Consider the following 25714-nt stretch of genomic DNA (forward strand, 5'->3'; position numbering starts at 1 on the left):
GAAAAAATGTATGTGGTTTAGTAACACTTTAAAAACTGCCAATTCTGATAGGCTTAAACTTTTACAACTGAACTTAAAATACCTACAATATAGATTTTCACTTTTTGTAACATACAGTATCCCTTACATAAAAATTAGGTCGTGTCATTCATTTCGAATAATACCTGGGAGATGGTGCGACTTGATTCGACATTGTTCATTGCAACTGCAGCCAGGTGAGGCTCGTACGCCCGTAGAGCCCTAAAAGTAGCAACAATAACAAAACAAAATAGGAAAAGTGCTTTCAAGCTATCATACGAGTTTCTTACCTTCGAGCGCTACTATTGTAGACAACTAAATTTCTTAAAATCAAAGCCGACGTCAGCCGAATACTTTTCGTCACCGGTCCTTCGATGTCATCCTGTGAAAAGTATATCGTTAAATGGGTTAAGTGATGCTGCTTGAAGTGGAAATTATTTCGCAATCGTTACCTGGAATTCTTTAGCATTGATCCAATCGATCGCGTGCCTTTTGATGGCATGTAGCGCCGCGGGTCCAGCAGAGGATAGATGTCCTGGACCTTGTGGCAGCGTAGATGAACTGCTGGACGTTTCAGACGTTGTCGATGATGCTGATGAACCAGGAGTAGGAGTCCCTGCCGATTGCCGCACCAGAGTCACCGGATATGCTTGCACCGGCTGTTGGGCGATGGTTGAGGCGTTCGATATACGGCGCTGAACTGCCGTCTTGAAGGACTGTAGGAATATATGGATTGTAACTTGATTATGTTTGACGCTATGCCAGTAGCTATCTTACCTCGCTGGTGCAGTGCCGATCGAAAATGTGCGTCATTAAAGAGAAACGTTTCCGGGGTAAATTGTCGCATAGGTTGGGACCGGGACCCCACTGACAGTAAATATCGGCCGAAGATTCGATTGCTTCCGGACAGTGAACAGCGCAGGCATGGATGTACACCTCGTTAGCGGAAGCATATTTCTTCCGAGGGCACCCACGCCAATCACACACCCACGGCCAACTCGGATCGACATCTTCGTCGATTGCTTTCGATGGGTCCATTGCCGGTATCATTTGAATGGTACTGCTGGAACCGGACACGGGTATTGTTGCCGTTGGCTGAGTAATCGCTGTTGAAGTAGTGGTCGGAGCGGTGTTTGATGATGTGAATGTAGAGATTGCGGAAGCTGTAGCGGTAGTTGAAACAGAAGTGAAACCTGCCGAAGGTGGCACTATGGAGGCAATTGTAGCTGTAGTTTCAGTTGAAGCAGCAATACTCATCAAGGTAGATGTGGTTGAATAAGCTGTTGAAGTAGCTGTACTCATGCTTGCTGAAGTAGTAGTGTACCCAACGGAGGGTTGTACTTGCGGAATAGATGCCTTCGCAGGAAGTTGCGATTGCATGGCGGTCTTTTGTACAACAGTTGGTTGTGATGCAGAAGATGCAATCTTTTGCTGAACAACTTGAATTATTTGTTTCTGAGGTGTTCCTCCAACCGTGGGTTGCTGTTGGACTATGATCGTTTTGGTAGGAAGTTGGCCAACCTGTTGAGACGATCCGGTAGCCGTTTGTTTTGTGACTGTTATTGTCGCGGGGCTATGGGAAATGCTTGATGCTATAGACATCGGCTGCTTCTGCATCGTTATGATCTGCTGCTGCTGCTGCTGTTGCTGTGGTGCTTGTACAAGTTTTTGCTGAATGATTTTTTGTACGATCTGCGGCTGTTGTTGCGGTGCGGGTTGAATTATTTGCTGAGATATGATCTGCGGTTGAAGTTGTTGCGTTTGTTGTTGCTGTTGTGATGATTGTTGTTGAGATCCTTGCTGTTGAATCATAATTTGCTGTGTTGGTTGAGATTGTGTCTGTTGCTGTGGTTGTTGAATGAATTGGAATGTTTGAGAACCTCCTTGTTGAATGATTTGTTGTATCTGCTGACTGGTAGTTTGTTGATGTTGATGGTGCTGCTGGCCAAGATGCGTCTGAATTATCTGTGTCGGTTGTTGATTACTTTTCATCATTTGTTGCGAAGGTCCTTCGATGCTGATTGCTTGTCCTTGTTGGTTGGTAGTAATGTATATTGGTTTCTTCTCAACGATCTGAGTCTGATGCTGCATTTGGCGGGGTACTTGGGTCATAATTATTTGCTGGCCCTGCTGGTTGACAAACACTTTCTGCGGAGTGTGCTGTTGAGATTGTACAATTTGGTGGGTCTGCATTTGGGAATTGTTACCCTGCGTAGGTTGTTGTTGCAGAATAATGATGGTTTTCTGTGGAGTTCCAGTTTGAGAGTTCTGTGTTAGTAGAACGGTTTGTTGCATCTGGTTCTGTGGTTGCGGTTGCTGAGCTACAACGTATGTCTGCCCCTGTTGGTTCGTTGCCAGAATGTATTGTGTAGTTTGTTGAGGATTTGAAATGACGGTGGGAGTCATGACAGGGGAAGATTTTTGTATTTGAATTTGATTTTGATTGTGTTGCAGAATGACCGGCACTGTTTGATAGCCGGTATCAGTTTTGATAGTAGCTGTCGTCTGAGCAGTCAAGTGCTGTCCAGAACTACCGGGTGATAGCATCATCGATTGTGGGTTATTAGGGGCCATAATTATCTGCCGTTGCATTGGGACTGCCATGTTGATGACCTGCTGAGCTGGGGCTGGTTGTACTTTCATTTTCGGTTGCTCCTCTTTCGGTTTCATTTCAATATCTTCCATGTCTTCACCTTCTAGAATGGACCCAGCCAATTCCGCGTACAAATCAGCGGCCTTTGAAGTAACTTTCATTTCTTCTGTGTTAATCATCTTAGCTGGCGGTTCTGCAGCATCGGCATCACTCTTGCGTTTCACGGTAGTCTCCCCGATCGCAAAGACGGGTGGATCATTAGTTTTCTTGTCCAACAAATCTACCAACATCTTATTGGTTGTTAAGGGCTTAATCATACCGCCTGGCATCTGACTCAACGGCGCCAATGGTGGTGGATTCATCTCGTGAGGATTCGTTGCCGTTATCACCGTATTCGTTGGAAGGGTACCAGGTTTGATGGAGATTGTTGAATTACCAACTTTTATGTTTGTCAAATTGTTTGGATTATTCGATGTTACCACCACCGAGCTATTGGGAGATTGACCTGTCCCGGCTGCCGAAGAATTCATTTGTTTTTGCTTAAGCATTTGCTGCCGTTGAGCGACCTATAAAAGAAAGTGTGGTTAATTAATACACATTTCATGCTCAGTCGATCGATAGCATTTGCTGCGTACAGTCGCATTTGTTCGCTTTCTAGTTCTCGCGGTATAGCGTAGAGCGCTACTTCGTCGTAATCGCCCCTTTCCGTTCTAACGAGCAGAAAACATCGATAATATCAATGATTTCACCGTGCACAAATCAATAATACGCGTTAGTTCATAAGCTACAACAGAAAGCGTATTAGAGCGCATAGTATGAATATTTACACCCATTGTTCTCAAAAACTAAAGAAGCACTCCTAGCGATTCATTTTTTTTCTGCCTTCATCTGTAGGACGAAGAAAATCTAATGGCGTTTCAATGCGTTTGGACGGAATTGAAACTTGTAGGAATAATTTGGAATCAAGAAGCAATGTTCGATTCAATTGTGAACAACAATTTGTGACTCCATATCAAATCCAACAGTACCGTATGGAAAGGTAAATAAATTTAAAGGTCATCAATAGTAGAATCATTCAATGTTTTGTTCATACCCGTAAAGGACGGGTTATGCTTAGTTGGACGTAAATGAGATCAAAACCCTACCTAGAGATTATTTCGCTTACTACAATGATCGATAGGGTGTCTACTTATTTTGCTAAATAAAATTCCCAGAGTTTTCCAGGTTTTAGATATTAGTTTACCCGAAATAGCATATTTTCTAACGATTTAACGTGCCACAAACGTTTTTTTTTCCTTAGTGTAAATGCGCCTGAAAGCTGATACGAAGTTTTCGCTGGTAACACTTGAATGTCCTATGTCGCCAGTGGAGATTTTGACGTCGGCAGTCTCAACTTATAGCGAATTCGTTTATTATCGGGGTTGGAACCAGTTCCAACCCAGTGCGAAACCGAACTTTTTGTCAGTACGAACCTCAACCTGAGCTAGGTTTTAAAAACAAACAAGCAAACTGACGGTTGTCAGAAAACAAGCAGACCCAATCTTGATTATAGTCGCTATATTCATAGTCTGGCGGATAGAATCTCGGGAACCAATTGAGCTGTCATATAGCGGAACCAATCGAGCAAATCACGACCAACAACAGAAAAGTGCACATCAGCTTTGGCGAACTAAATTTCGTAATTCGTTTTCTCGTGACTCAAGGCTCGCCTACACAAACTAACACTATCTTTTGGTTGTGGAAAGTTTCCTCTATCCGATGATGCTGGTAATTTACCTTCCATTGGCGAGGAAATAATAATCAACGTTTTGTTTATAAAAGATGATAGTACCTTTTCAATTGTTGGTCTACAATATATTGAATTTGTTCCGCTTTTTGATAGACCGAAATTCTATCCGCCAGACTATGAATATAGCGACTATAATCTTGATACCCGATCCAGGTTGGAACTGAATAATAAACGAATTCGCTATTAGACTCACGAACTTCAGTTCAGTGGACTGCCCATAAAAACATATCAGTCCCATCTAGAAAAACAGCAAGCCGAGAAAAACAATGCTGAAAATGTATTTCTCCGTAGAATCTTATGCCGGTACCATAGTGAGAGCGAAGAGGCGCGCGAAGCGTGAAATTAAATGTAAGGAATAATATCAATAATAGGAATTATTTTGTATTAGGTTCTGCAGCGTGACGTCACGAATGAAATCAGTGTTAATAGGCTGAACCTTTTTGACAGTTCAGTGGTACTGTTTACAAGCACTTAGTCGTTTTTTCGAAATTAAATATTCTAAAATTACCGAACTTTAACTTGAAAATTGTCGAGGACCAGCGCGATGAAAGGATGTTGCTCGTGGACAATGCAGAAGTGTGGTTTACATCTCACTGCAGTCTGAAAAATTATCGAGAAAATCTACCCAAGAAAAAAAACGACTAAGTCCTCGTAAACAGTACCACTGAACTGTCATCAGATTGAGGTTAATCCCGACGGTGCAAAACCTAATAGAACGCTTAGCGCGCCTCTTCGCTCCCATCATGGCAACGGCCTTATTGATGGGACAACCTAGTTTTGATACTTTTTACGATATTTCTTGAACCGAAACGTTATGGTTATCGTATAGTAGGAAGGAGAGGGTTAACGTTATTTTTATAATTTAAATACCTATATTTTATAAGTTTGGAAAAGAACAAATAGGAATAGTTGCAAACAACAAAACAAAAATTAGATCTTGCTCGGATAACAGCCTTTCAAAACACAAAACATATGTAACAGAACCATTGTTAAAGGAAGACCGAATATCCGATTCAATGCTCCCAGATACAGAGAATGCTCGTTCCGAATTTACTGAAGGCGACCGAACCATTTTTAGTGCATTAAATACAAGTAACAAATTCTTTCCCAGCTGCCCTTTGTCCTCATAAAACTAAATTCAATTGGTTTAGTTCCACTATACGAAATGCGTTTGTGATTGCCGTGTGATCTAATGTAAAGTTTGGTACTGGTCGACAACTAATTAAAGGAAAGGAAATGGTTAGCCATCAGAAATCGCTACTGTTCCTTGTGGCGACATCTGTCAGAAATTACGCATAAACTGCTTTTAGTTAGTTGTTAACAGAGGACAGTGCAGTCAGTCAACAATCCTAGAAATCCCCTTCATAGACTACAAAATAGAGTATCTGATATTGCACCTCTATATATGCATTTAGATCAAAATTCGAAGTCCCTTATTTTTTGCATACTCGGCGCAAACATACTTTCTAAGCCCCACCCCTAACAAGATTTCCCGTCGTTTTTAGGAATGGGACGGGGCTTAGAAAGTATGTTTTATTTCGAGTGTGTAAAAAAGGAGGAGCTTTAAATGTTAATCTAAGTGCATAAATAAGGGTACCAACAAAGGGGCAAGTCAATCAGCACAGTGTGCCGAAAGTAGATTCGGCACAGCTTGTGCACATCCATCGGCAAACCTTCGGCACAATCTTGTAATGGGGTTGTACGAACAGTTGACGTAGGACTTGCTCACAAGGGACAGCCCTATGGGTCAAAAAATACTCTTTAACAAATTTATGGTGGTCTTGAAAAGGACCGTCTTGTCATGATGGTTGAGTAATGCAGAGCTATTAAGGTGTTCAACATAGATGAGGCTGGCGAGCTGTATGTTGTTTGGAATGAGGGTGACGCACTTGGCTTAGATGACCCACAGCGACTCACGAAGAGCTACTGATTCGGATAATGAGCGGTGCGGCTTCTTCCTCCTTCTATGGATGCTCATGTGGGCTGCAGCTCGCTTATTGCAGGTAGCCTTTCGTTGTGTACTGGAGAACAATGTTCAACGCCACTCGCCGAAAGCACTGCTGCTGCTGCTAATGCCGACGACCGGACACCACCACACACGGTGATTGGAACTGAATCCGATCAGCGGTTGAGAACACCACCACTCACCACGCGGCGATTGAATAAACACCGTTTGGTGAGACCGGATGGAATTCAACTTTGAAATCTGTGCTAGGGAAATCGCTTTTCGCAAGCAATCGGTGATAATTTTAATTATCATAGCAACAGTTGAACATTCGTGCAATTTTCAATAGTGACATTTTGAAAAATTATATAGTCTTAATTTTAGCGAATGCGTAGAAATATTTCTGATCGATTGGTGATAAAATTATTGAAATTGGTCCAGAGGCAGCTGAGTTACTAACGTTCAAAATCTTTCATAATTTCGCTACATGTTCCATTAGACTGATGCAAAATTTGACTTTTTCGCTCCACAGTGCTTAAATGGTTTCAAATCGGGTCGTGATTAGCCTCCAAAAGTTACAACTCATTTGGTTAGAAACAGACTTCGCACAAACCATTTGAAGTTTACATGTAAATTACTATGGGAAATCTCAACTTTTTGTTCATTGCCTTCTAGTCTTTTTCCATATTGAGCTGCAAAACACTTCGATAGCGATTCTTATAGAAAATTTTCTCAGCTACAACTTTGCTGAAGATTGTTTCTATGTAAAACGAGACAGGAAATAGTTATTAATTATTTAAGAGATTGGTAAACTTATGACATGATCAAGCAGCTGCTCTGTAGGCAACACTGTATTTTGCAGTGTGACATAGTAGCCATAATTTTTGTGTCCTATTCAACGCCCCAGAAACACCAATGTTGCCTGCTGAGCAGTTGATTGAGCATGATCATAGGACATCAGTGCATTGAACCATTAATAACTTTCGATCCTTGCATTTAATCAAAAAGTGGTCTTCAGCAAAGTTGTAGCTGGGAAAATATCCTACAAGTAAAGTTGAAAGCTTTTGAAGCAGACCGATATGGTAAATTATTAGATAGACGTGAACAAAAATCTTGGTTTTACCATAGTAATTCTCATACAAACTTCAAATGGTTTGTGCCATCTCAGTTTCTCACCAAATGGGTTCAAATTTTGAGAGGTTAGTCAGGATTCGATTTGGAATCGTTTAAGTATTGTGGAGCGAAAATTTCAAATTTTGCATCACTCTAATGTTCCATTTTCGGTTTTCACAAAGTGTACCCCCATATAGAAATCACAGACGTAGTCCTACGTCAAAACAAAATGGTTTGGTTCCAATATTCAACAACAACTATGACGAAGGAATGTCCTTGCATAACCGCTGATTTTAAATTTGAGACTGTACAACATTACGTTATGGACTAAACATTCTTCACTGAAATTGTATGTCATTTGGTATAATAGATAAAGCTTTTAAGCATAGCTGCCCCATTCATTAAAACAGCTAGCTGAGAAAAACGCTTTTGAAGATTGTTTTCTCAGTGGGCTCTTATGGATAGGACAACATAGTTTTGGTATTTTTCGTGACATTTTCTTAACAAAGTAAGACTTTTTTCGTGTAAATTGTAAAATGATGGTACTTGACAATTTGTTACAAGGAATAAATCATTTTCAACAAAAATGATAATGGGACTGTTATGGCACATAGGGCAGATTATTTTCCACGAATAACCCCTTTACTCTAAAAGTTCTCTATAGAACGTTCTTTGATAGACCCTGCAATTCTCATAAAATTCTTAACAATTCTCGCTGTATTACCTTTAATGAATTCTCCTGAAAATATTTCTCCACAGTATTCACTAAATAATCTTCTGAAATTTATATAGACGAATCTTCGGAGTTTCCTTTATATTCCGCTAAGAATTCTCTTGGAGTGGTTCCGTAAATTCCTTGAAATGGCCTTCTGCATTCCCTAGAATCTCTTTTTTGAGTTCTCTAAAGATGATTACTGGAACATCCTTGAAACTCTCCATAGTATTCCTTGACTTCGTTAGAAGCTTCCTTGAAACTTTCCTAAAAACTTCTTTAAAATACTCCTAAGTCTACTTTTGAAATTAACCTTACAATTTTCATTGAAACCTATTCAGAATTCAATTTCGATTCTCCTTCTTCTCTTGGTCTCCTTTAAAAGTACGGTTGCACGGTTAGTCAAAACTCTCATTTGAATTGCCTTGGAATGATCCACAGAATTGTCTTGTATATTTACTCCGAATCCTACTCAGGATTCCCTTGGAATTCTACTCAGAAATACCTTGGAATTCTCTTTACGTTTCAACTTGAATCTGGAGTTTTTTAGAATTAATTTGAAATGAATCTTCAGCTTATGCTTTCTTAAAAATTAATCCTCTGATATTTTCCTCTGAATTCTCTTGAAATTATTTCCAGAGATCCTTGAAAATTCTCATCAAATTAATTCAGTTCATAAGCTTTGAAGCTTTTACAAGGCCCTTAATTGAATTGAAATCTGGGTTCTTGAAATTTATTCTATGTCCGTAGTCTTGAATATTTATTTTCATTCCAGATTCTTGACAGTTTCTCCAAGTTTGATTTCATTAGGTCCAAGATTTCAAAACATAGTCTAAATTTAAAATCTATAGAAATCATCCATGTTCCAGAATTTCAAAAAAACACAATTCTCGCGTAATTTTTGAAAAGGGCATATGATCAAAATGTACACAAATCGTTTTTGGATACTATTCTATAGCACCGCTAAATATCTAAATATAGGAATTTTCCGCATTATCGATAAAAATCATTAAAAAATAACGGTCGATCACCAAGATTTTTCGAAATCATTAATAGGCCCCCACATGCTAAAACGGCCTAACATATATTTTCTGTTCTATTAGGTTCCATCTATAAGTCTAATGACGTAGAAGGGCCGATGATTAAAAATATTCAAATCAAAGCTAGGCCCTACCGCTTGAGGCAGTGCCGATGATTTGTTTTACATTTACTTGACATTAGGAAAAGGCTTAGCAAAGGGCCTATCACTTCAATCGACGATTTGTCTTAACTACTAACTCACCCACGCAAATAAACGCCATCGTCAGGTAGGGGAATCTTTCCCCTACTAGTTGGTGTTGTTAGTTTCTGTGAGTGAGCTAACAGTTGCCACAAATCGTCGATTGAAGTGATTTTTTACAAAATCAGATACGTCTATTTGAATAGGTCTAAAATACTTCAATTTTCTTATATATGAATTATATAGTGGCGGAAAAATTACTAATTAATTTTGTATTGCTTATACATTTTGGATATAGGTCCTTTTAAAATGTTACGAGAGAATTCAAGCCTAAGAATTTATATTGTTACTGAAGATAAATCCACTCCAGAATTATTATGTCCAAAGAGTAAGAGTAACTAACGAAGAAGATAAAGTTGGTTGTATTATGAGATATTTAAAAATTCCTGAGGAGGTTCTCTAGCGTACTTCAATATATTATATTCTTAAAAATTTGCTCGATAAAGGCAATGGACATTTCCCTGAAAATTCCAGGTTTTTTAAGGTAAAATAAAATTTCCTGAAGATTCCAGGTTTCCAGGTAGTAGACATCCTGTCTGTTCTCTTTATCAATTTTCTCTTTTGCTAATAACTCGGCTGAATTAACATTATTCTCTCGATGCGTTTCCTAATGGATCTGCTAGCCAAAACGACCTTTTACAGCACTATATTGGAAATATTTCGGAAAATCAACTGTAGTAATACAAAGAGCAAATCAATCATCACAGTTAGGCCTAATAATTCTGAACGCTAGAATGATTCCCTAGGTTTTTGGGATCGATTCGGAACAATCCGGGTAGCGTTCCAACGCGTTTCATTCAGGCTTGCTGAAACTCCTCAAACTCACTGGAGGTTTTAAAACACTCTTGTCCTGCGAGTTTAGCTAGCCCTCACCTCAAATGAGTGGCGGCAGGAATATGGAAGAAGTAAACAGTAACTTCTCGAGATACAGGGAGAGTGAAATTCACCGAGAGAATGATTTGACGTGAGGTGCGCTTTTCGAGACTCTGGATGACTTTTTTGTTCGACGCAAGGAGCTCAGAGTTCACCCTGAGTGAGAGTAAAGCTGGGTTTAGACTAGGCAAGTCAAATGATCAACTCAGTTGAATTCAATTGGCTTGAAAAGTTGAGCCTGGTTCAACTTTTTTCAATTCATGTGAGTTGATCAAGTCAGTTGAATGGCATGGTTTACACGTTCAATTCGCGTTCAAGTCAGCTGAATTCAACTGACTTGATCAATTGACTTACCCTGTCTAAACCCAGCTTAAGAGCGTGTGATACACCGAAAATAGTTTTCATGCAGCTTCCATTGGAAACGCAAATGATTTTCAACCATAAAAAAATAATGGAATTCATCTCAATTTAATGCGATAACGTTAATTTTATATGATTTTTCATATGAATTTCATCGTCCTCATAATATTCATGTGATTTTGTGGTGGAATTTTTAGCTATGTGATCACATGAAAGTTACGTGAAATTCACATGGTTTTCATGCATATGTGATAAATTTTTTGAGTGATTTTATCCCCCTTCGTTCACAAGCTCTGAAGCTCAGTGGAATGATTTAGCAGTAGGCATTCTACTCATCAGAAAAATGCTACGCTCGGCTCATTTCAAACTCGCGTGCAATAAAAAATAGAATCTAGTGTCCGATTGGACCGAAAAAGATATAGGGGAAATGGATGTTATGTCGGCCTAAATGCCCCTAATTTGGGCCCATACATAAATTCAGCAATCGACTAAATTTTCAATAGCGACCAAAAATATTCATTAGTACCGCCCTAATGACGCGTTCATCTAGATAAAATTGATGAATATATAGCATATTTTTAGCGATAGACCCAATCTTAGATCCATAGGCCAACATTAGAGCCATTGGAGTTATTCGGTATGAAACAAAAGAAAAACAACTAGGGGAAATGTTGGCTCCGGCAATACCTTAACCTATTATCGTCAGGGGGTAAAAAACGTTATTGAGAGCTCAATTTTAGCATGTGGATACATTATGTTACGATAATAGGTTAAGGTATTGCCGAAGCCAAAGTTTCCCCTACCTCCGTTGGCATTCGTTGATTGAATGTTATCCCTCGTGGCGAAAATAAGAACTATCGAAATTATGATGGTTTCAAAATTCCTTCACGATGAGGATAGAGAATTTTTTAAATGTTTGTATTTTATTACCTAAGCATTTTAATTAAATGTGGTTTTTGTTACAGGGATAAAAAAAAGTTAAAATCTATCTATCCATGCGAAAATGGAAGAAAACAAATTATGCGTCTATCGGGTAGCCCTTGGAGTTTTTCCCCCGTAGTAACAACCAAATTTAACTCAAATGCTTAGTATTTTTTTCCTGTGGAAAACCTCAAAAGTCTGTCGGAAAATGAGGAAAATTTACGAAAATTTTACTCAGTCTAGGAATAGTACCAATAGACTGAAAGAATCCAATCTTTACTTTTTTCATATTCGTAGGACTACGTCTTTAATTTCTATACTGGGGGTCACATTAAAAAAAAAATCAAAATTCAGACATGTAACGAAAAATCCCAAACACGGACGCAACGATAGAGCGCAAATCGAACAAACGACACATTGCGCATGTTCACATGAGCGAGCTCAATGCTCGGTTGATCGCTCACCATTTCACCAATCAACAGAAAGGGAGGAGAAAAGGAGCGATAGTAAAATCGCTTGCCAAAACGTTTTTTTTCGTCATTTGCTTTAGAGCAACGGACGGATACGCGTCGAACACGACGTATGAGTGGAACAGCACGCATCGTACCAATACGAAGACGACGCAGTGTTGCAACATTATTTTCAATTACAATCTGTATTTACACCGTAAAAATCGTTTTAATCTGATCGTCGTAAATATACTTTGAGTTCATTTGAAGTTCAGAAATAGTTTGTTCATATTTAGTTTAGAATCTTGAAGAATTACTTCAGTTTGCTTTCTAAAGAACTAATCTATTCAAAAGACCTCGAAATCCTGAATTTTAATTTTTTTTTTGTGATTTGTATCTTTTCTAAAAGTCTAAAAATACAAAAAAAATCAAGTCCCAGTAATGAGAGACAAACCTGAAAAAAAATAATAAAGAAACAATCACGTTTTCGTTAAATTTGATTTTTTTATGTCCGAGGTTACGAAAATCTTTGTCAGGTCATTTGTTTTTTTTTTACCCAACAATTTTAAAAATGAAAAATAAGCATTAAAATTTTATGAAGTATTATTTGTTGCTCGACGTTTCATTTTCTCAAATTCTTCTTATCAAACCAAATTTTAACTTCATGTACTGTTGCTCGAACCTCAGCATTTTTTGTGATACGCTTTGGGATGGTTTCATCTGTATTTCTCTACTTGCAATCGTGTTCATACGTTTTGTCAACTTTATTGTATTTTGTCACAACACATAACTTTTATTTGGATGTTTAGTAGAACTGATATTGTTTTAGTTCGACTCACAAACTGTAAACCAGCTTGTGGGTTGTTAAAAGGGCTTGTTTACCGAATCGACAAATCAAAAACAAATCATAGTACCTGTCGCTATATGATATGGTTTAATTAACAATTAGAATGAAAAACTAACATCCCTTCTAACGAGCAATCAGAAATCAGAACATCTGAGCAAAATCCGTTCAAAATTAACGAAGATAATAAAATAAAAAGTGAAAATTGGGATTTGGTTCGGTGCTCGTACTTACTCAAAAGGAAGAAAGGATTATTTATGGATATTAAAAATATAATCCAGAGCTAAACATTCCACTTATTTGAAAAATATGTTATATGTGACATCACTGAGACGACGACGAAAGCACTCACATCGACTGGAGGAAAGGCTTCCCGAAATAGGCAGCACGACTAGGCCGCCATCATCCGGTTGGCATCGATTTGCGCTGGTGTGGCCACCATTTGAAAAACAACCGGCCCTTTTCAGGGCCACCAATTCAAAAACAGAAAGAGTTAAGAACTAAATGATCAACATTTTTGTTCCGTCCACTAGCGGTCCTACGTCAAGCTTCCATTCGTGCCCATAGGCACAGACCCTTCTACTTTTTTTTTCTGGAAAAACATAAGGCAAATTTACTCATCGCTGAGTATCTGTGTGTAAACTAAAAATTTGGGTTGATCCCATTGGCCGTGAACTTCTCTGATTTCTTTTCCGAAATTCACATACTGTGAAAATCCATAACTCGTGCATCGTAGAAAAACACTTTTTAGCAAAATATCTCAGGAAATTTTCACGGTAGAGGCAAATTGAAAAGAAAATCAGGGAAAACCATTTTCCTAGTGATGATTTTTTTTTTCATGTAATTTCGATTACGATTATGGTAGTCACTGAAAAAGTTTTCATATAGTTTCCATTTGGAACGCACATGATATTTTTCCAATAACAAAATTAATTATTTTTACTTGAAATTCACATAACATTCATATGATCACATGAATTCTATGTGATAAATCACATAAACTTCATTGGACACATAAGGTTTATGTGATTCCGTGGTGCGATTCCCAATTATGAGATCACATGAAAGTTATGTGACATTCTAATGTATATTTTCCATCGGAAATGTGATTTATTTTTTGAGTGTACTAACCTGATGATGAATAACGCAAGTATACCGGACATTTTGATTTATGGAACTTAATACTCTTTACGGCGCCTCTTTAAATAGCCTAAGGCTGAGAGCAAATATATCATATTAACAATATGATCCAATCATGCTTTTTTTCCAAATATTGCAATGGCGACCCGCAAAATATTGCTGCACGCACCATCTAGCGTTGAAAAAGGTCAGCAACAATCATTCAATTACAATCGAGGGGTGCGAATATAGCATTTATTACAAAAGTTAGAGTCACATTATTTTCATAAATTACATTGTGTATATTACTTTAAAATTTGTCAGACATGTCACTGTGGTCATCAAATAAAATAAATGCTGAAAAACATTCATTTGAAATATTAAACAAATTTTCATTTGGTTTACCCCTCGTGACGATAAACAAATATATTGGTAGCCTTTTTGGCCACAGAGGTGCTTTCATCGGTAAAAATTTGGTTCGCCAGCTAAGCGAAAGAGTGGATCATATTGTTAATATAATATATTTGCTGAGAGTCTATAGTAAAGCCATACAAAAAAAAACAAACATTCCATGCATTGGTATGCTCGAAAGCACAATCTTGCGTTCGATATTAAGTCACCAAAAACAAAAAAACATCATGCGATAATCAAATCTTATGCACTTTGACCATTCATGTTCACATTGCACAGTTGGCCAGGAATGCAACCCTGTTGGGAAAAATTAATTACTCCGAAACGAAGCATTTTTGGCTTGGTGTCTTCGGCGAAATGTTTCATTAGGTGATGAGTCATTAGACTAAACGCCATTGGGCCGAATTTTTCACTTTTGGGATTTTTAATTGTTCCGGTTTAAGAAAATAATGAGCTCCAAAAAAGAAGGTGCTTCCCACATATAAAAATTATAATATAAATATTCAGTTGAGGGTTATTACAAACACGGACAGTTAATATTTGTTAGCGATTATTTCACAGAGGGGATTATTGGCGCACTCACACAAAATCACACACACGTTTATATTATTTGTTTCATTGAACTGTTAAATCTACGTGTTGTCATTGTTACCTGATGCACGTTAACATTCGATGCAATCAAACATTGGCTAGTTGCAGGAGTAGAAGGATTGATACTAGTGTTGCTAGTGCTAGTAGACGAAAAACTACTGGTAGCAGTAGAGGTAGACGAAACGACGATGCCGCCGGAGGTGCTGGTAGCAGCGGATTCGCTACTCGTCACCGTTGTTACCTTGTTCGCCAATAGGCTCTTGATCAACGCCGACGGGTTGGTCGTAGTGGACGAAATCGTCCCAGACTGGTTCATAATGGTGGTGGTACCGGTAGCCTGTTGGGGCGGCTGAGGAGGTTGAGCTACCGTGCCTAGCGGTTGCGGCGAAATGGTGGTTTGGTTAACCACGATAACGTTGCTTTTCGGATCGCTCGCAGAGTTCGGATTCATCACCTGATGCAAGATTTGGCCAGGTTGGCTATGGGATGCCTGTTGCTGTAAGGGATATAAAGTTGATCATTGTAATGCTTCTTTATTGGTTTTTAGAGTCAGCGAATTTTAACCACTGTATTTGACGACATTTCAGCTAAAAAATAAAATATAACCATGGTTAAAAACCGCTACTCTAGATGAGCCAATGGAAATTTAAGAAAGAATAATCAGTGTACAAACAAAGATATAATGTTAAAACATTAATTTTGACAAACAAAGATCTAGCAAATGCTACACGGTTATTAGTAAAGCAATGACAAATCTTACACTAACATTCGCAGGATTTGTGGCCGCACTCTTGCCGGCCACTTGTGTCGTATAGAGTGGTCCGCTCGTACCAGCGCCCTTGCCCGATACCATCCCTGGTCCTCCACCGGCTAGTTTGGGTTGCACGAGCGTTTTATCAGGTGGTTGCTGCTGTTGCAGCGGACTGAGTGGAACAGACGAGGTGGGTTTTTGAATTACGGAATGCGGTTTAGCTAGCGGCTGTTGATGTTGTTTGGCTAGGGATGTTGGAGTTGATTTTGTCATCATGATTGGTTTGCCATCAACAGCTGTGTTCTGACCCGAGCTTATCGATTTGTTTTCACCGTGATTGTCTGTACTAATGTTTGTATTGCTATTATTGTTGTTGGTGGTGTTATTGTGTGTGTTCTCTACAGGTGAACTCTACCAAACGAGGGTTGCGTGTGACGGTTCAAGAATATAGTTAGCATTCAAACGGAAAATGAAAAGGAAAGTTTAGTATGACATATTAAATAAATTCAGTATCTATAGCTATGTCAACCCATTTATGGCGGGAATGAAATATTTTATTTGAAACATTCTAGAGATGCCGTAGCATCAGTCGCCAAAAATGGGTTTACAATTACAAGGAGCAAGCATATCCCTGAGGGGGGTGTGGGGGTGGTTTAGAATGTGTACGGCTCATACAGAAATACACAATTGCGTACGACAAACTAGAATGTTTTTTCAGGACAGAAAAATCCAATCATATTTGACTATATTGTGGTTCCTAGTCTAAAATATTTTAAACTTTGACTCAAGGGACCACAATATACTCAAATATGGTTGAAATTTTCTGTATATTTATGCTTATGCCCTAACACGTCACGTTTTTAGTTACCGTCAAACGGGATGACTCGCAACACTTTGCCATAGATTTAATGAGTGCCCAAATAAAAAATAGTATTGATATCAGTGGCGTTTCCTTAACCTCAATCTACCTGTGCACCAACTTTCAAAACATAAAAAAAATCCAAATATTGCTTGCAATGGATAGATATCGAGTAAACTAGAAGATTAAGTGTATGTTTCAACCGATTCGAGTATAAATATGGCATTAAATCTGATTTTGAAAGTTGGTGCACCGGTAAAAACTGAGGTTACGGGACGCCACTGATTGATATACAATAAAACTTACTGTTACAGTAACACAGAATACAATTGAATGGTCTTAAATTTTATTGTCAAATTTCCAGTACAAATAACATAAAAGATATGTTTATATATTTTTCTTTGACTCCTTATCGTTCCAAATTCAAATCAATGTACATTCATGTTTTAACCTTGGTGCTACTACAGTCAGAGCTAGTAAATATCACGGCTATCACTTGACGATGAGAAAACAGGTCCTCTCACTATCACGAGACGACACTACCTATCATTAGTTTTCTTGTCATTTTTCAATGAACCAGCAGTCATGAGAATAATTCTTATGCGGTTTTGACATCTACATTTCTAACTGATTTAGATGAATTTAAGCAAACTACCGTATGTAATCGGTAGAGTGGATATATCAGTGCTAACATTTGAAAACGGCGCAAAAGCCATTTGTAAACAAATGGTTTGTGGGCCCTTTACTCGCTACCCGAAGAACGCCCACGCAATCCAACAGCATCGTCAGGAAGGGGAAAATTTCCCCTACCCGATGTTGCTGTTGTATCGCGTGGGTGTACTTCAAGTTGTGAGTAAAGGGCCCACAAACCATTTGTTTACAAATGGCTTTTGTGCCGTTTTCAAATGTTAGCACTGATATTATTAAAATTTCCTCGGCACTACAAACTTTAATAGTATTAAATGAGCTAGTAATAACGATGATCACAACACTGTCACGTTCTGTCATGACAAAAAATTCGATGAGATTTTGAAGAAAATCTCTATCATCGTTTTCTCATCCAATGATAGTGACAGAAGTATCTCTGTAAATATCGCGTGAGATCTTTCATTGAAAATGACATTTGCCAGCCCTGACTACAGTAACTTGAGAGGGCATTTGAAACCTTTACACGTTTCAGCCAAAACGCGGCATTCACCTCAACGGCCAATTTGAAGTGAAAATTTGAATTCATTAACGAAATTCATAAAAGTAGTCTAATTTTACCTGGATGATGGATCATTCTCATCATCCGTGAGCATATCAAATTGATTGCTCAAAAGATTTTCATGATAAGGGGATCAAGAGATTGCCCTTTTCTTTTGCGTTTAGGTGCCAAGCCGGCAGAATAAGCTTCTCCAAATCGACTTCCAACCAGATTACTATAAGAGTCCGAAGGATTGAAGAGGAATTTTCCAACTCGATATACAAGCCGGATTACCCAAAGGGTCCAAAAAAGGATCGAAGAGGAATAAGAATCGAACAAGATTGAAAATTTGTAGGTAATAGGGGAAATGTATGTAATGTCGGCCTAAGTGTCCCTAATTTGGGCCCATACATAAATTCAGCAATCGACTAAATTTTCAATAGCAACCAAAAATATCCATTAGTACCGTCCCAATGACGTATTCAACTAGATACAATGGATAAATAGCAGATTATTAGCGATGGGGCCAATCTTAGATTCATAGGCCAACATTAGAGCCATTTCCCCTATTCAGCACTAAGAAGTGCTGTTTAAATTTGACGTAGTTTTGGGTAGTATGCGGCAAGAGAGCACGATGCGGACTGAAATGTTGTACAGTTAACTCACCCTAATGTGTAATTTAGCTGGTTCTTGTCAATCACGAATGATCAACTACAATCTGCTTTATCAAAGTTTGTTCAGTTTGTACCGAAATTTGTTTGGGCTATAGCTTGTTAGACATAGAACAGTTGAGTCGCAGAGAAAGTGAGCAAAAGGAAGTAATCAATTGTGCATCGTAAATTTGCTGTACTGTCAACTCAAATTTATTTGATGGTTATTTTGCCGTGCTTTACAATAATGCATTCAAATCGTAGACGATGCTGCCGAAGATTGCATCTGCCTAAACGCAGTCAACAGTGTAGTGCTGGGTGACTTCATTGCCTTTACCAGTCCTGGTGCACCGGGAAATATGCTGTAGAATCCTGGAAACCATGACGGAATCGATGAGCCTTGCAGTTGTATGTAATTCTTTCGTTTAGGTTGCCCTAGTTTCAGGTCAATTTCATACATCGGATCCAACTGCTGCGGAATCGATTTAATTGTTGCTGTGGCCATTTCCTGTAAACTGTTGGCAAATGTATGGCAATTGTTAGAGGACAATAAACGTCAATTTGTTACCTGGCCTCCAAAACCTTCTTGGTGACACCTTCTGCAGGAACTGGTACTAAACTGGCTTTGAGAGCAATTTCAGCAGTGCTTCGATCCAAACTGTTGATGGTATTAATTTCTTCGGTCGGAATATTCCTTGGTATCGGAATATCTCCTACGATACTAGTGATTTGTGCCGAGGGTGCAGCTCCAGGGAATAAAGTTGCAACTGTCCTCTCCGGATCGGCTACCAACGAAAGGCCTGCTTCTTCCAATTCCATTATTTCCGCCATCTTCAAAGCATTATCGAGCTCTTCCTCTGTTGGTGCAGTGTAGGTCCATTCTTGTGCTTCCTGATATCGTCGTCTAATATCGTCCCGTTCCTCCTTAGAATATGGTCTTCTACTGGCAATGTTGCTTTTTCGTTCCTCCAATATTCGTCGATATTCCTTATCAGCCTCTTTTCGTTGTTGATATGCATCTACTCTTTCTTGTCTAGCCTGTTCAAGAACCGAACGTTGCTGTGCATCTTGAGGCGATTCACCAGGGAATTCCGCTAAACCTTGAAGCGTTTGCACTAGCTTCGGTCTTGCCTTAAGCTCGAAAGGTTGTGCCTTTGCCAATCCCTCCGCAAGCTCTCGTTTTTCCAAGATGACACGATTCCATTCGCCTGCCACTTCTAGAAGTTGTCGCATCTTTGGACTTTGTGTAATCCCATACTTTGTCCGAAATTCTTCCATGTCGAGAGACGCATTTTCTTCTTGTTTATGCCGATCGTTCATTGATTTGACTTTAGACATGATAGCGGCTTTTCTTTGCTTCAGTTCTGACATGTCAGCACCCATACTCCGAAACCGCTGCAGATCGGCATTTATTTGGTACGCAAATTCCTTTGCCGCAGCTACCGAAGGTTCGTCGGGAAATTCGTAAACCTTTCGAGTTTTCGCTTCTTGTAGTGCTCGCATGGCATCAACTACTGGCGGAGGTAATGTTGGGCCCTCGGGGCTGTCCCCAGGATTTATTGCTGCCACTGATCTGACAAAGCCTTTTGCAATTCGAGCCTTACCCGGGTGCGCAACCGGTCTCTTTACAGATTTAGGTGCTGGTTGAGTTTCTGGAGAAGGAGCCCAATCTACAAACTGTATGTCACGCCCAGCTATATGAAAAACTTCGGCATCGGAATCTTCAGTGACTAAGCGCTGTTTAGCTGCAGTTCGTGGAAGTTGCGTAGGTGGTCTTCGTGCTGGAGTTTTGGGTAGCACTCCGCTCGCCGATGCTGGAGTGGTAGGAGCTGTGCTTGGTCGCGGAGTTATTGGAGCTGATTTTGGAGGACTTTGCCATGGAGGAGAAACTTGGCGTTGAGGAGTTGTTCTAACTGTCCGAGGTGGGAGTCTAGATGGGGGCGCTATTTTAGAAATTGGCGTTTTTCCTGACCGCATGAAACATGGCTTAGGAAGTAGAGAAGTAGATACTACACGAACTGGTGCGGAAATCCTTGATAAACCGATAGGAGCGTCTGGTCGTCTTGAGGGTCTAGGAATCGATGCTAGTACACTAGAAGACCCGGGAAGGGGAATTACTTTCTCCATGCTTGGAGAAGCATGTATTGGAGTACTTCGAACCGGGGGTTGAAACGGCTTCAAACTCGAGTGTGCGTGTGGATGGAAGTCAACCGGAGCACGAAGCTGACTTCCTGGTGTTTTGAACAGATTTAGAGGTTGCTGCTTGAGCCCTGCTTGCGGAGGTGGAATCCGGCCGGAAGGATTGAAACCACCTGGTGGACGAAGTCCTCTCGATTGACTAGGAATTTGCGATCGTGGCTGCAAGCCGCTGTCCCGAATGGGACTCTGCCGAAGTTGTCTTGGCGAAACAATTTCTTGAAATTGAGGATTCATTATGGTGGTATAAAATAGAAGAAGGCAGGTGTACGAGAGATTTCAAGCGTTCGGCACTGTCAAACTTTTCAAACTGATTGATCAAAAATCAAAAAACAGTTATGGCAGCCTACTACCAGTACCGGTGTTGTATTATAAAAGGGCAGCCACTTATTTAAAAGAAGAAAAATCACGTTTTTCTCAGTTTTTCCCGGTCGGCCGATATTTGTTATTTTTATGGAAAATAATTCGACGCAACTGACAGCCACAGCATGCTTTTAAAGCTGATAATCTGGCGCCAAATGCCATTTTTTCTCTGAATTGGCAATAGTTTTTCCAGTTTAATAGAAATAACTAATAGCATGTTCAGCTAGGGGTATTCCTTGGAGTATGCAGTATTAATATTCCTCGTAAATTAAATACTTGCTTGCCACACAATATACAAACTCATATTGGATGGCAGAAAGCTCTTAATTAATCTGTAGTTGAGGATCCCTCGTTTATCGCCTTTTGTGAACACTGGAGAAACGAATGACTTTTTCCATATATTCGGGAAAGATCCGGATGAAAGAGAACGGTTGAAAGCCAATGCCAACTGGTCATTATGTCAAATTAGGTGGAGCCATGAAAAACGACTTTTTATGCAAAATGGGCTTCCCCCCAGATAATACGTTATGTCTAAAGGGAAATCGAGAACATTTCCAACCTGAATAGTTCTTGAACCCTGCCGGAAATTGAATTCGCTGCCTTCCAGACAAACAGACATAGATAAAAGAGATGGTGGTGATAGCGTTTGTGAACGATGTTTGATAATCAAAATTGCACAGTTTTATGTCCGTTTGTCTGTGCTAAAACTGCGAGAAAACGGGGCAGTTTGCAGCCAAATGTCCCAATGCCAAGAAGTCATTTTTGAAGACAAGCAGGTAAAAAGGGCTGTGCTGTATTTTTACTATTGAAGATGTAAGAACCGATGAGTGGTTTCTTGATTCCGGTGCCACCAACCACATGGCACGTTCGAATCAACCTTTCGATAACGCGAATTCCATGGACCACAACGTCGGAACAGCAAACAACAGCAACATGAAGGCCATTGCAATGGGAATGGTTTCGATGAAAACTAAAGAAGGAAACGTGGAAGTTGTTAATGTGTTGAAAATTCCGAACCTAGCAACCAACCTGCTATCGGTAAGCACCATCTGTAAGCGGTGAGCTTGTCATTACCGGAGTTGAAGAATCATGTCAATCAACCGGAAAAATCGTTTCTGGTCAACAGCATCGAACTGTGGCACAGACGTCTTGGCCATTTGAATGAAGGAAGCTTGAAGAAACTCAAGTAAGTGGCTAGTGGGATCGAGTTCACGAATGAACCACTCGCCGATTGTGTCTCACAGGCAAGAAGGCACGATTTTTGTTTCCTACCAGTGGTTCAAGAGCGAAGGAACTACTAGAGCTGGTGCACTCCGACCTGCGTGGCCCTGTGGAGGTGCCATCGTTTGGAGGAAGTAGCTATAATTTTATCTTGAACGAAGCCATCATCGTCATTACATACTCACATCTGGAAAAATAAAGCTAACTATCACTTTCTCTCTCATTCAGCATCCGAAGGCTTTCTGCTCTTACAACTGAGTCAACTCGTTGAATTGTCCGCATTCACAAAAAACGAAGCCATCTTCTCATTAAATCGTCGTTAAACACTCAAACAAACATAAAACAAAAGCTACCCAAATCTTAAGTTTTTTTTTTAATTTTCATTACGGAAATCGAATGGCTATTAAGTAGCTTCCATTATATTTTATTTCGAAAATGCAGAATAATAATTATTGTAACTTTACTTTAATAATGTAATTTAATTTATAAAAAAAAAAACAAATTAACAAAAGCCCGAATCGGGAAAGCGACAAAGTGGACCGGTGCGAGCGCGCGCGATTGCACCGATCCACTTTGTCGCTTTTCCGAGCTTTTTCGGCCTTTTCTGTGATTCGGCCTTTCGTAGTAGTCCCGTCTACAAAAGTTCGAATTTAAATTCACCACATTACAAAACCCTCTTGCTCCTTGGAAATATTGCTATTTACTGTTATTGGATGTATTACGAACGCACGCTGCACTAACGACACGCACGCGTAGCACCAACCAATGCGCATTCATCATCCAACATTCGGTTAGTATTCAAACCTACTGGATTTAAAGGGAATTACTGCATCACTACTTACCGTTGACAATACCTTCTGGGAGGAAGCAGCTGCTCCGGGTGCCGGTTTCGGTCGTAGCTTGATACCTTCGTAGAAGTAGTTGTTACCCTCGATTCCGTTGCGTTCCGTTTTGATGAGCGTAGGCCCAACAGTTCCACCGAAGACAGTTCGCATGCATCGTGGAAAGTGGATCTGAGGAACAACGGCCTTCCGGCCGATCTTCCCATTAGCCGACAGATATAGCTTGTACACTTCGGCTTGTTCGATTTTGTTCGCCAGCGATGGGGTCGTTTCGAAGGTAGCTTTCAGCCAAGCGTATGCAAACTGTTCATTCTCCTGCGATTGCTGCTGCTGTGCATGTTTTGCTGCAACTGTGATTGGACCAGCTGTCGGGGATGGTGCTGGCGCTAATGAGGAGGAAATGGATTGAGCTGAAGCTAAAGTTGCCGGGAGGGATTTCTGGGGCGTTGCTGGGTCGTTGCGGCTAATTATGTTGATCGGTATTTGCGGAGATTGAGCACCGGGTGGACGAGTTACGCTGGTGACCTGGATATTGGACAGGATTGTAGATGTGGGAGCTGGCATGGTTGTTGGGTTTGGTTGCGAAATCGGTGGGGACGATGCAGATTTAGTGGGAAGAGGAATCTTCGGAATCTCCGGAATGGTTGGAATGCTCGGCACCGGAATTGAAGGTTGTTCTTTGTTATGCACTGTTAGTTGGGCCATGGTAGGTGCTTGAGGATGGAGAATCGGACCAGCATTTTGAAAGTGATTACCTGGATAGTAGCCTGCCATGTTTCCAGGAATGGTTTCAACGACTCTCATCAGAATGCATGCGTCTGGGCCGTAGCTTTGGGCTTCGACTGTTACGAGCGATACCAGGCTGTCAATGATACCCGTCACGTGCATCATGGCGTTGCACGGTTTTTCACCAATCGATGTTAGCGAGTAAATGCACTCCAAAGTGTAGATCAGCAGCATGATATCATTGAGCGAAAGAAAAAGACTTATTTGATTGTAAACCGACTGATTCAAACATAGGCTAAGATTATCTTCGTTACTTTCTTTCTGTGCGATTTTACTCAGCACTTCCAGGCAACTAATTATAACACCACGATCGGCCCCTTCCAATCCTTCCGACAGTGTCGACACTAGACATCTGGTCACTTCATCCATTTGAGGATCATTGATTTCGATTTCGTTTGCCACATTTCCTAGCATATCCAATCCCATATGGCACAAATTTCCCCAACGACTATTTGTGCACATTATCAGGAATCTTAGAAATTGTCTGTTGCAACCCAGGGCTGGTGTGTTTTCCTCATTAAAGCTGAGATTCCTGAATATGGAAGCGATCTGCAAAACCCTCTGACCGATATAGTCATTCGTACCCAGGCCGGGTCCAAGGCTGAGGAAAGACCTCAAGGTCGCCATATTGAGCATTCCGCACTCATCGTCGTCATCGATGCTTTTATTAAGATCTGGACTGTAAATACTCTTAATCAGCTCTGTTGGATCTCTTTCAACCTTTTGGAAGTAATCCTGATACGACAGCTCCAAAACCTGTGGTTTTTCAAACAACGAATCCCTCCAGAAACGATGCAAAGAATTTTTTCTTATATTGCCATAATACTCATCAAACATGTCACGAAGCGAGTAATGGTTGAAAACTCCACCATGAGCTAGTAATACGTCGATCATCTTCGGACAATTGTCCACCTTCAAGGTATGCTTGCTCTCATTCGACATCAGTGTGCAAACATTAATAGCAAAATCCTGCTCATTGGGCAGCGGGGACAACAGAGACAAAATCAGCTTATCGTATTCAGTTGGCTTGTACAAATCGCAGGACAAATTCAACGATCCCCGCATTGCCTCCGGCACTGTATGTTGGGCATGATTGTAAGATGCTGGAACTGCATGCAGCATCCTTGCCGACCACCTCCTATTGTGCCGCTTCTCATCGTCCTCTTCCTCCGTGGGATCTTTTTCCTCTCCGTGGAAGTTAACCCTCTCATATTTATCCAGATACCGAATATAAATTTGCTTGACTGCAATCTCATTATTCACACACCGTTTCGGTAGATTCAGCTCCTCAATAACTTCATCCCAATCTTCACGGGAATTTACCTTCAACCAGCCACCTCGTGCAATCACCACCGAATAGAGCCGATGCAGATCTACATCCCGACCGCCGATTTTCGGAGGACGCAGGAACGGAGTGCTGTAAAAATAAATATTTACTTTTTAACTCTAACCCAGCTGCCTGATCCCGGCAGTGATGGCTTCATCAACAAACAAGCTTTTCTCCGCTTGATTCCAAAACTCACCTATTTTTCTCGTGAAACATGTGCAGATCCTGCCAGAAGCTGGTTCGGTCCTTCTCGTACAGCAGCTTTCCCCGTGTGCGGGTTTTTCCACCGGTTTCCCTGCCCGGAGTGCCGCTGTTGCTGTTCTGATTCGAAAACGAATCGTCTTCATCCTGGCTGCGGCGTTCACTTTTAATTTTACTCTCTCCGTCGGCAGTCATCCCGATGGTCACCGAATTGCACACGGAACGATACGGGAATTGAGTATTTTCCCGGAAAATTGGCCGAAATAGAAGCCAATTCTATTTTTCTACAAGCGCGGCGTTCTTTTTTCCGAAATG

General features: G+C 40.2%; 3 protein-coding genes across 7 annotated transcripts; all 3 read right to left on the minus strand.

The window, feature by feature from the left end:
- Nucleotides 1-24400, minus strand: LOC135707790 (mucin-2-like). Of its 5 annotated transcripts, none has more exons than XM_065229675.1 (7): nucleotides 23086-24400; nucleotides 15784-16179; nucleotides 15079-15507; nucleotides 796-3177; nucleotides 471-734; nucleotides 309-400; nucleotides 1-240 (listed from the first exon to the last, which is right to left on the minus strand). In XM_065229675.1, exons 1-7 carry the CDS (start codon nucleotides 24331-24333, stop codon nucleotides 135-137), a joined length of 4917 nt encoding a protein of 1638 aa, XP_065085747.1. In that variant the 5' UTR covers nucleotides 24334-24400; the 3' UTR covers nucleotides 1-134. The 5 variants fall into 5 exon arrangements, with proteins under 5 accessions (XP_065085747.1, XP_065085746.1, XP_065085745.1 ...); XM_065229674.1 differs by having other exon boundaries at nucleotides 15079-15513; XM_065229673.1 differs by having other exon boundaries at nucleotides 15079-15513; nucleotides 15778-16179.
- LOC135707794 (uncharacterized) lies at nucleotides 18612-21196 on the minus strand. The gene is made up of 2 exons (XM_065229686.1): nucleotides 19032-21196; nucleotides 18612-18978 (listed from the first exon to the last, which is right to left on the minus strand). The coding sequence occupies exons 1-2, from the start codon at nucleotides 20894-20896 to the stop codon at nucleotides 18717-18719; spliced, it is 2127 nt and encodes a 708-aa protein (XP_065085758.1). The 5' UTR covers nucleotides 20897-21196; the 3' UTR covers nucleotides 18612-18716.
- LOC135707817 (AT-rich interactive domain-containing protein 2-like) lies at nucleotides 24367-25714 on the minus strand (the record flags this gene model as incomplete). Its single annotated transcript, XM_065229715.1, has 2 exons — nucleotides 25395-25714; nucleotides 24367-25288 (listed from the first exon to the last, which is right to left on the minus strand). Coding segments are annotated over exons 1-2 (1122 nt in total), but the record flags the coding sequence as incomplete, so codon positions are not given.

The sequence above is a fragment of the Ochlerotatus camptorhynchus genome, unplaced genomic scaffold, assembly GCF_037179485.1.
Source record: "Ochlerotatus camptorhynchus isolate MF236.1 unplaced genomic scaffold, CSIRO-AGI_Acam_v1.1 ptg000319l, whole genome shotgun sequence".
Taxonomy (NCBI): domain Eukaryota; kingdom Metazoa; phylum Arthropoda; class Insecta; order Diptera; family Culicidae; genus Ochlerotatus; species Ochlerotatus camptorhynchus.

Coding starts and splice junctions, on each gene's coding strand:
- LOC135707794 (XM_065229686.1), bottom strand. CDS start 20,896: ATGAATCCTCAATTTCAAGAAATTGTTTCGCCAAGACAACTTCGGCAG. Junction 18,979..19,031: donor AAGAAGGTTTTGGAGGCCAG/GTAACAAATTGA, acceptor ATTTGCCAACAG/TTTACAGGAAATGGCCACAG.
- LOC135707790 (XM_065229673.1), bottom strand. CDS start 24,333: ATGTGCACAAATAGTCGTTGGGGAAATTTGTGCCATATGGGATTGGAT. Junction 16,180..23,085: donor CCCAGAAGGTATTGTCAACG/GTAAGTAGTGAT, acceptor CTCGTTTGGTAG/AGTTCACCTGTAGAGAACAC. Junction 241..308: donor TACAATAGTAGCGCTCGAAG/GTAAGAAACTCG, acceptor TGCTACTTTTAG/GGCTCTACGGGCGTACGAGC.